Source organism: Panthera uncia, chromosome B1, assembly GCF_023721935.1.
Source record: "Panthera uncia isolate 11264 chromosome B1, Puncia_PCG_1.0, whole genome shotgun sequence".
NCBI lineage: Eukaryota > Metazoa > Chordata > Mammalia > Carnivora > Felidae > Panthera > Panthera uncia.
Window position 1 is genome coordinate 185,079,562 of NC_064811.1, and position 14,110 is coordinate 185,093,671.

At 41.9% G+C, this 14,110-nt stretch overlaps 1 protein-coding gene across 10 annotated transcripts in view; it reads right to left on the bottom strand.

The window, feature by feature from the left end:
* The window catches only part of SNX25 (sorting nexin 25), a 135,281-nt gene that overhangs the window by 113,473 nt on the left and 7,698 nt on the right, over positions 1 to 14,110 (bottom strand). Inside the window, exon 1 of one of the 10 annotated variants that reach the window (XM_049632532.1) lies at positions 170 to 494. The exons of the other annotated variants lie outside the window; for them this stretch is intronic. Coding sequence (XP_049488489.1) covers positions 170 to 205 — 36 coding nt within the window. The 5' untranslated portion in view covers positions 206 to 494. Of the gene's footprint in view, positions 1 to 169; positions 495 to 14,110 lie in introns of those variants that run through there. 10 annotated transcript variants of the gene reach the window in all.

Here is a 14,110-nt window from a genome sequence, read left to right on the forward strand (position 1 = left end):
CTACTTCAGATATAAGAGAAAAGGCTTCTTTGAAATTCAAACCTATAAATGTCCTCTTATTGTTTTTCTAGATTCCAAACATGCTTTATTTCTTTTTAAAATGCTATTTACAGCAATATAAAGAGTAGAGACACGTTCAACATTATAGATATAAAAGAATTAAACTGACCCATAACACCATTAATCCAGAAATGATTATTGACATTCTGGTGCATTTCCTCTCAGACGGTGACTCCAACACTTACTATGTAACTTTGGGAACCTATTTTTCTGAACCTCAATTTCTTCATCTCTAAAATAAAGATAACAATAGTACCCAAAAATAAATAAATAAAAGATAACAATAGTACCTACCTCTTCAGGTTGATAAGAGCATTAAATGAGTTACTACACATTAAGCACTTACAACAGTGCCTGGTAACACAATAATTCAGATTATTGGTACTTTTATCATTTTCCTACTTTTTAAAATAAATTAAGATAACAGTATTCACACAGCTCTGCAACTGGCTTTTCTTTTTAATTTTTTAAAAATTTTTAAAATGTTTTTATTATTTTTAATTTTTGAGAGAGAGCACGCAAGCAGGCGAGGAGCAAAGAGGGAGACACAGAATTCAAAGCAGGCTCCAGGCTCTGAGCTGTCAGCACAGAGCCCAACGCGGGGCTTGAACCCACAAAGCCTAAGATCATGACCGGAGGCGAAGTCGGGGCGCTTAACCAACTGAGCCACCCAGGAACCCCTGCAGCTGGCTTTTCATAGTTAGTATTATGAGCATCTTTTATGAAATAAGACTTGGAATATATTGTTTTGAATGACTTCTACCACAATGTAACTATTCTTCTATTACTATTCATTTACTTTGTCTCCACCATTTTCTTCCTAGTTTTTTAAAACTTTTTATTGTTTATTTTTGAGAAAGAGAGAGAGACAAAGCATGAGTGGGGGAGGGACAGAGAGAGAGGGAGACACAGAATCCAAAGCAGGCTCCAGGCTCTGAGCTGTCAGCACAGAGCCCAACATGGGGCTCAAACCCACAGACCATGAGATCGTGACCTGAGCCAAAGTCAGATGCTTAACCGACTGAGCCACCCAGGTGCCCCTCTTTCTCTTTTAAATGAAAAAATATTTTCATTTCTATGCTATTGATCTAAGTGTAGGACCACCAGAAACAATCTAAAAAACTACTAAGTGTCTATTAAATATATAGTTGGATTTGGAGTCTGACTTCATTCAAAGGACTGTGTACCTCAAGAATTTTGTGCTTCATGGAGTCTTCCGAGCTAAGAAGAAACTGAAGGAATTGAATGGGGCATGGTAGGAGGGTGTAGGAGATGCTGTGAAGCACAAAATATGCAAAGCTGAACTGGAAAAATCCCTTTCCAGCCTCTTCAGCCAACCCTGCACTATGGGCCTGGAAAACCCGATGCTGCAGGGTACTTCCAGACAGGGAAATGAGTAATGGACCCAGAGGCAGGAGCAAGACAGGGCCTTCTCTAGCCTGAGGAATATGTGGGCCGTGAAGCCAACTTGGCCTCCAGAAATATAAATCCCTATCGTGATTCTACCTAAAATGAACTTGGCAAGAGATGAATGGTAGATTAGATCATCAGTAGCTCCCGTAGCTTATTACACCGTTTATCAAAGTATGGTTGGGTTCAGGCTAAAGGCCAACCCTGCCTGTATGCATCACATATAGGAATCAAGGTTCTGTTTATATTTCTATAATGAAAGATATTCTTCAGCTGGGATAGACCTGAGACTAGATCCCATGAAAGAGTATGAAATCAGACCCTTTCTCTGAACAAATATGAAATTCAAATGTGCTTTATGCTGGAGCACAATCCCCCTATTATTACTATGGGAAAAGCATATGACATTACATTATAATGGCAAAAATACTACATTAAGACCCAGAAAATGTAGGCTGTAGTTGGTTCTTTGCCATTTTCTTGCTGAGTTATAGTAAACATATTCACCTCTTTGAGATTCAGTTCAATTTAAATAATTTTTGCTCTATTTATATTAAAGGATGATTCTGCATCTCAAGAAGGATAATGCAGTAAAAGTGCTTTAAAATTACAAAGCAGTTTACAAATATAGGTTCTTATTACAGTTCCAAGAGTCATAGTCTAAATTTTTTTACAATGATAATTTCCTTCGCAAAAAATGATTGTAGTTCTATTACGTGTGATTAGTATTATGACTTTCATGGTTTCAGGTCTTACTGTCACAAGCAGATTTTTTGGTTAATAAACTACTTTGCAGGAGAAAAATGAATAGTTCTTTACTAATTGATCAACAGAGATAGATTTTGAGGTAGGTTAATGTATTTAGGATTGTTTTTCCACTCAGTTGGAAGAATTAGACTAACGGGAAGGGAGATGTGTTTCACTTCTAACGTCAAGGACTCAAATCTGAAGATCCTTAGAAAACACACTTCACTTGATTTTAAGAGAAATTTAAGTATATCTCAAATCAGACACAGGTTTGGAAACTGAAGTAATAACATGCACTTGAAAGTACACAGGCAGACAGCAGTTTGCCTAAACTGGTAAGTGCAGAACAGATACCAGGGCTAGAAGGAGGAGAATGAGGAAAAGCAAATTGTCTCAGGAAGGGTAATTGAAAACTGACATTAGCTTTGTGCATACCTGAAAAGGTTCATGTAATAAAAATTCTATAACCATTTTGTTGCTGACTTCCATTGTAATTTTGAGTTCACGAGGGAAATCACAGGCTTCCATGATAGGAATCACATTGCCATCCATTCATTCAATCATCTAACATTTACTGAGGACTCTGTGTGTCTGCCTCTTAGTTGGGTACCACAGAGACAAAGGTAAATAAATTATATTCTCTGTGCTCAAGGGCCTTAATCTATTTTTGACGGAAGCTTATCTTCAAGTAAAAGAGGTGGCAAAAGGTTTAGAAAAAGAACTCTTAGAGATAATAACAGCAAAAACATTTATTGAGTCCTTAATGTTGTACTGGGCTGTATCCTAAGTACATTGTCATTTAATCCTCAGTGACCCCATGAGATAATGTTATCCCTGTTTTATGGATCAGGAAACAGTTTTAAAGAGATTAAGTTAGGCTAGCCATACCACTGAGGAAGGTTGTGCTTTGGAATTCTAATATTCTTCCTTATTCTGGTATCTTCTCTACATTATGATCTTCAGCCCAGGTCATGGAAGAAAAGTTACTCAGTATACAATCAACCCATGAGATCATTCCATAAGAATTTAAGTTAATACATATTTGAGGTATATTACAAGAATTATTCTCATTTCATCAGAGTTGAATGAAATCAACATCACTGAAACCACTCAACACAAATGATAAAGGAGAGAGAGTGGTTACCTCTGCTTCAAGGCTTTCATGTAACTCAACAAATAGAGAGGAGTCACATAGAATTCCTTTTTTCACAGAGTCCTTTAGTAACAAAAGCAATCACTGTTTTTTTTTTTAATATTCCATTGTTGTTCTGAAATACCATAATACTATTATTAATTTGTTGGCTAGCTTTTAAATAAAAACCGGTGATTAGATATTTAGTGACTACCAAGTTAGAAAAATATTATATTGGTAATCTAATTCAGTAGTATCTCTATTTCCATAGTTCCCTTAAAGCAAAAAGCTGAGTTCCATGTACAGTGGCTCAGGCAACACACAGATATACAAGATACTGAAATGTGGGAGATGAATTATTGCCATAAAAACAGTGGTTGGATAAAATCAAAATGAATTCAATGGAAACTATTCAAAGAAGTTGACTTTACGTCCCTTCTAACTAATGGGTAAAAAGTTAACTGTCCCAGCATAGATGTAGATCATAAAAATTATTCCTACCGTTTCCATCAAAAATTCATGTTAAAATTCAAAGAACAAAACTTCCGGGGCGCCTGGGTGGGCAGAGAGAGAGGGAGACACAGAATCCAAAGCAGGCTCCAGGCTCTGAGCTATCAGCCCCCACTGCAGGGCTTGAACTCACAAACTGTGAGATCTTGACCTGAGCCAAAGTCAGAAGCTTAACCAGCTGAGCCCCCCAGGCTCCCCAAGAGGTAGTTTTAAATGTAGTGCTTGAATCAAAAAGTATTTGTAGTCCTAGAATGGCCTACACTGAGTACAGGCACTGAATGAAGCTCCTCTAAAGAAAAACAACCACGTTATTACCTAACTGCTATTGCCTTTAATCGGTAAAAATCACCTGAGTACAGTTCCAAGCAAATGCCATAAGGGACACTGGAATTGCCAGAGCTGACCTTGGGCCAGTCGAGAGACAGCACCCCCACTCTACACACCCTTAGTCTCTCCCACCGCCTGATTTCATAATGTACAATGCAAGCTTTCTTCTCAGACATCATTTTATCAGAGAGCTTCTGGACGCAACTCCTTCAGTCACAAAAGAAATAGGAAGATGAACAACGTGGAACATCGGGGCACATCACATCCACAACACGGTGCCTCGGCTCCTCAGCTCCAGGACCCTCCTCTCTTCTCCCCCTTTCTCGTGGCCACCTCAAGGTCTTTCTTGGTAGACTTACAATCTCTTCTACCCGTCCCCTTCCTCTAAGCTCCCTCCTGGCCTCGGTTCCTTCCTTGGTTTAGCGGACGCCTGAGCAGCTCCCATCAGGATTCCCATACCCTGGTCTGTCCCACGGCCTGGCTCTTTCTCGGCTCCACTGCAGGAGCCGAGTGCTCCTCCTGCAAACGTATCACAACCATGCCAGTGGGTGTCACCACATTCTCCTGGCCTCCAACCCACAAACTGCACTTAACTCTAAAACAATCTGCCCAGGCCCCCCACCCCCACCCCGGGTGGCTCAGTTAGTTAAGTGTCATGTCATGCTTTCAGCTTGGGTCAGGATCTCATAGAGCCCGAGTCGGGCTCTGTGCTGGCAGAGCAGAGTCCGCTTAGGATTCTCTCTCCCCCTCTCTCTCTGCCCCTCCCCAACTCGTGCTGTGTGTGTGTATGTGTGTGTGTGTGTGTCTATTTCTCAAAATATATCAACAAACTTTAAAAAAATTTTAATAAAAAAATAAAATTGCAACTCCTGTGCTCAGATCTTAAAAAACTAAACCAAACTAAATAAATAAAACAATCTGCCCACTTATCCTTGCTAGGCTTCCTCCCCGCTGTGTGGCCGTAGAGCATAAAGACTGAGAGGCTGGTTCCAGTGTCAGAAAAAGCCTGGATCCCTGGTTCATAACCTGACACCTTTAGCAAGTCACTTAACCTCTTTAAAACTGTTTCCTGGTCCACAAAATGGGGCTAAGAGTAACTATCTCATGGGGGTCCCTGTGAGGACTAAATGAGAATATACTTACTATAGTAAGGGCTCAATAAATGACTTTGCTGGTATTTTCTCCAATAGTTATTTTTCCCCCAAACTTTTTGCCACCTATCTTCAAATTACCCTCTGCACGGGTCATTGTCTTAACCGTCAGCAATTGACTTGACTTCCTACTTACCGAGAAAGTAGGGGCCAGCTTGAAACATCTGAATTCCCTGCCAACCTCCTAAGAGGTTCTCTCTATACCCTCCCCTTTGTACTTCTTTCCCACTAGTCACAAGCCCAAACCCTCCACCCGTGCTCTGGTCCTGTGTGCCTAGACACCACCCTATCAATCATTCTCTAGCTGAGACTTTCAGGCCCTTCCGGTCTCCTTTTCAAGATTCCCCTTTAACTCAGAAATGTGTTTACATCTCTCCACTCAACAAAAAGCACCCCCCCCACCCCCAACACACACACAATCCTATCAATGCTCCCTTCCCTTCTTTCCTCCTCAGTCAAGCTTCTAGAGAGCACCGTCCACATACTGTCTCTCCTTCCTCACCTCCTCCTCGCTCTTCACCCACAAGGATATCATTTCTGCCCCCACATCCATCTTTGCCTCCCCAACCACCACTGTCACAAGTCTCCAAAGACCCTCCCAGTTGTCAGACCCAGTGGACACTTCTCGGTCCTCCTTCTGGACCTCTCTGCTACACCTGACGCTACTTGCCACTTATTCCCTGCTTCTCTCTTGCCTCTTCTCTCCTACACACAGTCTCGGCATTGTTTGCCCTCACACCGCAGTGGACGGCTCCTCCTCGGCCTGCCTTTGCTCCCTGGTTTCAACCATTATAGGCTGTCCTGGGCAGTCTCATCAACTCTGTAGTTTTGACTACCGTGTTGTATCCGGACCGCCAACAAATCTACTCCCTTCATCCTGGCCTCCCCCTCAGATTGCAGACCTGCACACCTAACTGCAGGCTGAACATATCCACAGGCCTCTCAAACTCTACACGGCAAAAACCCACTACCCACCACTGTTCCAAACCTACACAAATGGTTCCTGAAGTCATTTATCCTCCCATGCCAGACCCTGGAATTAACCCAGACTTTTCCCTCTCCTCGCCACAATAAACATTTACTGGGCAGAACCAAAAAGCAGGTAAAGCTGACTTATTGGTAAAGGACGGAAGGACAATTGAAATGGGCCTTTAACAAGCAGAAGTGAAAGGACAGAAACGGGGGCTGTGGCCTTCTCAGAGGCATGTGGTTACTCGCACATACACCACACGAGGGTAAAATCAGGAACAGAAGGTATATATATTTTTGGATATTTATTTATTTATTTAGAGAGACAGAATGAGGGGGAGAGGGGTAGAGAGAGGGGAGAAAGGATCCAAAGCAGGCTCTGCACGGTCAGCACAGAGCCTGACAAGGGGCTCGATCTCACAAACCACAAGATCATGACCTGAGCCAAAATCAAGCTTAACTGACTGAGCCACCCAGGCGCCCCAAAAGGTAGATTTAAGAATGAGCAGAAGTGTGGAAGACAGGCTAAAAAGACAGGGGAGCCCTAGTCATGAAAACTAAGAAGTACTTATTGTTTTGACTCTAATTTCTTTCCTTTCTAAAGGTTGACCCAGGTCAATCACAGAAATCCTGTCCCCTTGCCCAAACCTAGCCAGTAAGATGTGAGGAGAAGATTGCCAGAGGCATTTGTAGTAACCTTTTCCTTGTTCCCAAAAGGGACTTTCTTCCTCTGGATATCATCTGGTGTGGCTGTGGTACCTGAGGCTGCTACCATCATCTGGCCACTAGTCTAAGAGTTAATCCACCTCAGGAGAGGGCAGAAGAAATACAAGAAATGGTGATGGAGGCTTGACATTCCCCACAAGGGGCCTGTCCTACCTCTAGACCTTTAGATTGTGTATTATTTCTTAACAGATGTCTTTATTGTTTAATAAAAAAAAGGGGGGGATAGGGATTGGTCACATGTAGAAAACACAGGGGGTCTAAGTTTTTTTCATGTTTATTTATTTTCAAAGAGAGAAAGAGACCATGTAGGGAAGGGGGGCAGGAAGGGGAGGGGCAGAGAAAGGGAGAGAATCCCAAGCAAGCTCCATGCTCGGAGGGCAAAGCCCAACATGGGGCTCAATCTCACCAACTGTGAGATGATGACCTGAGCCGAAATCAAGAGTGGGCGCTTAACCCACTGAGCCACCAGGCGCTCCAAAAACACAGGGTTAAAAACAGTTTGACAGGTACCTTTATTATAGGATTTCTCAACGTTAAAATAGAAAGTTTCAAGAACTTAGTTTTTCAAATTTATGTGATGAAACAAGCCTCTCATCCTGCCTCTAGTTTTTGAAGTGTACCTAAAAGAAACTCCAAGAATTAAGCATTTATGGATCATAGTTTAGAAAACTAGTTTTTACCAGAGCAGATGAGAAGAGTGTGTGACTGACTTATGATACAGCACAATGATGACAGTAATACAGGGACAGAAATGTGCTACGGGAATCCAGAGGGATCACTGCCCTTCTCGGACGTTCTCACTCAGAATGGCAGATGGGTTTCACATTATGTGCCAACTCTAGTAAATATTTACTAATTGCCTGGAATACTATATTGAAAAGTATATTGATTCTGAGGCCTCATCCAGATTCAGCAGGAAAACAAAAACAGCCTTCCTCAATTAGAAATGATCATCATGAGCATAGAAGGGGTAGTTGGGACATGATTCTAGTTCATCCTGAGACTTCTAAAGTGACATCAATTCCTAAACAAATCCTAGAACCATCCCAAAGAATTTCAAATTTTTTTAAACCTCAATCAGGTGAGATTGATCTTTAATAATTAAAAGGGTAATAAAGTGGTTAAGTGTATGGACTCCAGGGTAAGAGAGACCTGGGTTTAATTCTTGGTTCCTCCACTTGCTATGTGGACTGGATACAGTATTCAGCTGCTCTAAACCTAAGTTTTCCCATCTGTAAAATGAGATGAACAGTCCTAACTCACATGGTAGGTTTAAAATTTAAATTAGGTAATACATCCAGCTACATAGAGTATGTACAATAAATATTAAGTTTAGCTACAACAATTACTAAGGCATTTACTCTTTGATATTCGTATGTGTCTACTGTATACACAACCATGGACTGGAATGCAATGAATTAAATGGAGACCATACAACCTATTTCCCTGAACCCGTTAACAATGCCAAGATAGGCTACGATAAGCAAGTGGCAAAGATGATTACAAAGCACTGTTCAAAGTGTTACTTGCCTTTAAGAAGACCTATGAAGTAAATAAAGCTAACACCTGAGAGAATTCTCTGCAAAACACACTTTTCCAGATCTCTCCGTAGAGAAAGCCAAGAAACAATGACCAAACCAATAGCAACAAGCCTCCTTAACACCTAGAATGAGTTTTATTTTTTTCCCCTGGGGCACAGAACTTTTGGCACTAAAACCAAGACAGTTGGAAGCAAATCAGGTCGGTTGGTCACCCTACAAACAAATAAAGCAAATCAAGTCCCAACAGCTGGGTCCGGGTCTTGGCTGTGCTACTCAGAGCTGAGGCAGAATGAGTTCTTGAAATACCATTTCCCATTAAAAGAAATCAGGGCTCTTTTTGGAGAAATGGCTAAGTCCAGGTGTGAGAAGAAACTGCTCAAGATGAACCTGAAATATCCGGTTATGTCAGACAGCAAGAAAACTCTAAAAACTAATTAGGGTCATATCAAAAGGTAGGGTCATATAGAAAGGTCTCTGGAGCCAACTTCAAAAGGCTCCCATGGGCCAAAGATGGGATTATAGAAGCTTCAAAAAAGATCATTACAACTGATCAAAACCTGTCTATTACGTTCTCATCTGCAAGGTCGTAGTACATTCTTTTTTCAAAACACATAACTAATTGATTACCTTCAAAGGATGTTGGGGAACCAACTCATTATTTTAGAAACTAATAATGGGGGAAAATCTAGCATTTACTCTGCTTTTCTATATGAACTGTATACCACTGTGTAACCAAATAGATGAGGGAAACAGGTCTCTTTTAAAAAAGTATTCAGGGGCGCCAGCATGGCTCAGTTGGTTAAATGTCTGACTTCGGCTTCGGTTCTCATCTCACCATTCTTGAGTCCAAGCCCCACATCAGGCTTTGCGCTGTGCTGACGGTGCAGAGCCTGTTTGGGATTCTCTCTCCCTCTCTCTCTCTCTGCCCCTCCCCGACTTGTTCTTTCTCTCTCTCTCTCTCCCTCTAAGTGACTAAATAAACTTAAAAAAAATTTTTTAATTAAAAAAAAGTATTCAAAGCAATAAATGAAAAGTAAATGACAGAATTTGAACATTACCACTTTGTCACCCCCAACAAATTAGTGGATCTAGCTATCAACCATCAGCAGCTACTAATATAACCAAAAGTCAGTAAGATGTTTTGTGTCTCCCAATGAAAGATCACACCACCACCTACAGTCTGTCAAATGGATCGAACACAAGTTTGATCACACCTCTGGATCCAGCTGCCAATTTGCGGGACATACAAAGGAGAGGACATGTTGAACTGCATCATTCACGTGTAATCAGCAAAATCCAGACCACAGGATACTCCATAGGACAAATGCTCCAGGTTCTTCACAAATAAATTGCAAAGAAAGGACAGAGGATAAGAGGATAAGGATATCCCATAAGGAAAAGGATAGAGGAGAAACTAATTTTTTTTTTAATGGGGGGAAAAAAACCTATCATGTCCACTGATGCACATTTGAGTGATAACACCATAACAACATGCAAGGAAGTGAATACTATAAAGTCAAGAGTTACTTAAGTGGAAGAGGAGGGGCTGACATTGGGTGGAAATACAGAGGGGCTTCTGGAGTTTCTGGAAGTTCCAAGGGTGTTCTCTTTATGATCATTCATCATACATTTATTTTCTGTGATTTTCTGAATCTGCATTTGTTATTTTACAATAAAAAGATTTTTTTAAAAGTGATAGTGCAAAATCTACTATTTAACACCTCCTATATTCAAAACACTTTTACAAATATTAGAATTTGTATTTTCAAATACTATAACATTGTTCCAAATAACCCTTGAAAAGTATTTATTATCTCCATTTTCCATATAAGGAGACTGAGCTCTAGAAATGTTTTTTTAAAACGTATTTTAATGTTTATTATTTACTTTCGAGAGAGACAGACACAGAGCACAAGTAGGGGAGGAGCAGTGAGAGAGGGAGACATAGGATCCAAAGCAGGCTCCAGTCTTTGAGCAGTCAGCACAGAACATAATGTGGGGCTCGAGACCACAAACTGTGAGATCATGACCTGAGCCGAAATTGGACACTTAGCCAACTGAGCCACCCAGGCATGAGGTCCAGAAATCTTAAGCAGGTCGCCCATACTCACAGTTATTAGGGCAGAGCCATGATTCAAATTCAGAACAGTGGCTCCAAAACCATTATCTTATTGCCAATGCTCTATTAATGCCCAGTTATTTATTTGGTCAAGAAAGATTTATTGCTCACCTACTAAATAATGCTCTTAAAGATACAGGGGAGTTTCTGCCTTTGTGGAGATCAAGACAGACAAGGAATCATCCAAGGGAATATAAAATTACAGCCGTTGGTAGGTACAGTAAGGAAAAGGTATGTGGTGCCAGGAGAATCCACACAGCAGAGGGGGAGATGGTCCCGGCACAAGTGATGACTGAGGTCTGGGGAAGCAGTTCACTAAGCAAGGGGGCAGCGGGCTGCTCCACGCAAAGGAGGCAATGTACAAAGTCTCCAGTGATGGAGGGAGCATGGCCCTTTAAGAATGGAGTATGAGGATGAAGGTAGTGAAGACAGAGGAGGCTGAAGAGCTGGGAAGAACAGGAAGCCACTAGCGGATTTTAATTAAACCTGTTGCTGAAGATGGATTGAATTAGGTTTGCATTTTTAAAATGGCAACAAGGTCAGGGCACCTGAGTGGCTCAATTGGTTAAGCATCTGACTTCAGCTCAGGTCATGATCTCGCACTCTGTGAGTTCGAGCCCCATGTCAGGCTCTGGACTGACAGCTCAGAGCCTGGAGCCTGCTTCAGGTTCTGTGTCTCCCTCTCTCTCTTCCCCTCACCTGCTCATGTGTGCACGCGCTCTCTCTCTCTCAAAAATAAAGATTTTAAAAATTTAAAAAATATAAATAAAATGCCAACAAGGATACAGAGAGAGGAGTTGAAAGGCTACTGCAGCCATCTAGGTGAGACATGATGGCAACTGGGACAAAGCAGAAGAGATGGAAAGAAGGGGATGGGTGCAAGACACTCAAGAGGTAAGAAGGCAGGACCTGATGATGGACAGCATATGCACAGTGAGGAGAAGGAGATGTCCAGGGAACTCAAAGCCTTCTGGCCATGGGACCTGACTTTTGGAGGTGCCAGTCATGGACATAAAGGACAATGGAAGAGGGATGGGGACACTTGGACTAGCTGAGTTTCAGGCACCACGACAAATGCCAAATGGAAATGTCAAGTCAAGCAGTTGAATAAATGAGTCTGAGGCCCAAAGAAAGAGAGGAATAAATCTCTAATCCTGAGTGTAGGGATGGTTTTTACGGGGGCTCAAGGATGAGACTGCCTAAGAGTGAGATAATAAAAAAAGAAAACTCAAGAACAACCATAATTCAAATCAGGAAAACAAAGCAACTTCCTGAATTTATCTAGAGATGATCATCTCAGAAAGGTTTAATGAAACAGGAAAAAAGAAAATCAGAAGGAAAAAGAGATTAACTGTCTCAGAAAAAACACACTGAAATTTCTGGAATACTTAAAGATGTTAATTCCATGTGTAACAAGTTGGCAAAGCCTGCATGCAGCCCTCAGGTAGATATTTTAAGAACTAACTTGCACAGGGTAATGAGACCTTCTGGGAGGTGGCTTGTAGATATGGGCTCAAGGCTACAGACAGAAAGCTTTGATGCTAGGAAAGAAAGCTCTGGCTTCCCAGGGCTGCTCCTGGCCAGGTGGACAAAAGGGAAGGGGCTGTCTTCCAGGAAATGCCAACAGGAGCATTCGTTCCTCAGCTTCTGTAACAAGGTGAAAAAAATTTTGAGATGCATACCCTAGAGAAACGGGGCAACACTTCAGCTGCTATGAAGTACATAATGGGGCTTTGGCTCAGAGGAAGCACACCTGGATATCCAGCTTTGGGGGATTGAAACCCTAGTTGCCCAAAAAGAAATGTGGTTTTTCACAGACTGACAGTGGTGATGGCAGAGAGGCCTCTCTCCAATGCTTTGAAGGCACCAGAAATGAAGGAATATAAATGAGCTTATTCACAAATACAGAAGACACTGCCTATGGACTCTCAGAAGTCTGGGGAGGGGCAGCTAGGGGCACTGCAGACCAAGGTTCTGCATGAGCAGACAGAAGCAAACACCTGTAAAATTTTAGTTACTACCATTAATGTAAAGTCACTCATACACACAGGTGGTTGAGAACTACAGAAATTCAGGTTACTTTAGAAATAAGTATTTGTAGGGGTGCCTGGGTGGCTCAGTCGGTTAAGTGTCCGACTCTTGGCTTTGCTCAGGTCACGATCTCTCGGTTTCATGGGTTCAAGCTCCGCATCGGGCTCTGTGCTGGCAGCACAGAACCTGCTTGGGATTCTGTCTCCCTCTCTCTCTGCCTCCTCCCCACCTGCACTGTCTCTGTCTCTCTCAAATAAAATTTTAAAAAATGTATTAAAAAAAAAAAGGAAAGAAAGAAGTATTCGCAAAAACTTACCTAATTTTCCAAGAGCAGTATTCTACACTACAACTGAAAGCTTACTAAATAGATCCCAGTGGCCTAAACAAGTTCACGTTTCTTATCCTAAACATGCACAATTCATTCCTTTTCCTCCTTGGCCCCAGAAGCATTTTATCTGGAGTTACCATATTCGTTTTTCTTCACATCCAGCTCTTAGCTATTCAGACGCGGAAACCCCAGGCTGGCTGACAAATGTACCAGGACTGGTCAGTGCCCGTAGTAACCGCACAGAACAGGTCAGGCCCAGGGACACAGCAGGCACACCTCACACTCCCAACTGCATTCTCCCAAAGCAGAATCTGAGCTGAGAAACCCACCAAGATACAACCAAATCGGTTCCTTGGGCTTTCTGGAAAGCTCCACTGTGTTTGGAGAAACTATACAAGCACACAGCCCAGGGCTGACACAGGATATGGAAATAAGTAACTGGGCCTGGGCTCAGGGTACCCAGGAAGAGCCCTTGAGAAGGGCTGCCGATCACACCTATCATTCCCACCCACGCCCCCAACCCTAGTTTAGAAAGTGACCTAAGAGGGAAGGGTAAAAAAAATAAGTTCCAAGTTTGCAATTTTTTTTTTCCAAAAGCAAAGGTGCAACTTTTTTGTTTTACACAAGTCTGTACGCTATTATTTTAATATTTAAAGCCTTCTACAGACAATGTTCATTTTCTAAGCCTGAGCCTTTAGTACTAAACCTGCTGAGTCACCTTTTTAGTACAATTATGTGCATGATTCTGACTATAAGAACTCACATTTTCAGGAATCTGGGGGTACTCCCTACCCCCAAAACTATAAGGTTGGGAAATGAAACATAAGAGATTTTCAAGAAGGCAACATTCAATCATGAAGGTGACATCACAGCATGCTCCCAAAACAAAAGCAGCTTGAGATAGAAGACAGTGAGAAATCAACCTCCCAGGAAATGACCAGAATTTAGGCTCCGAGGAGAACATTCAAGCTTGGAAACTGTGTTCATTTTGTGAACAAGACAACCCTTTGTTTGGGGGCTGAATTTACTGTTTTGTTTGTTTATTGGGGGGGGGGGGGG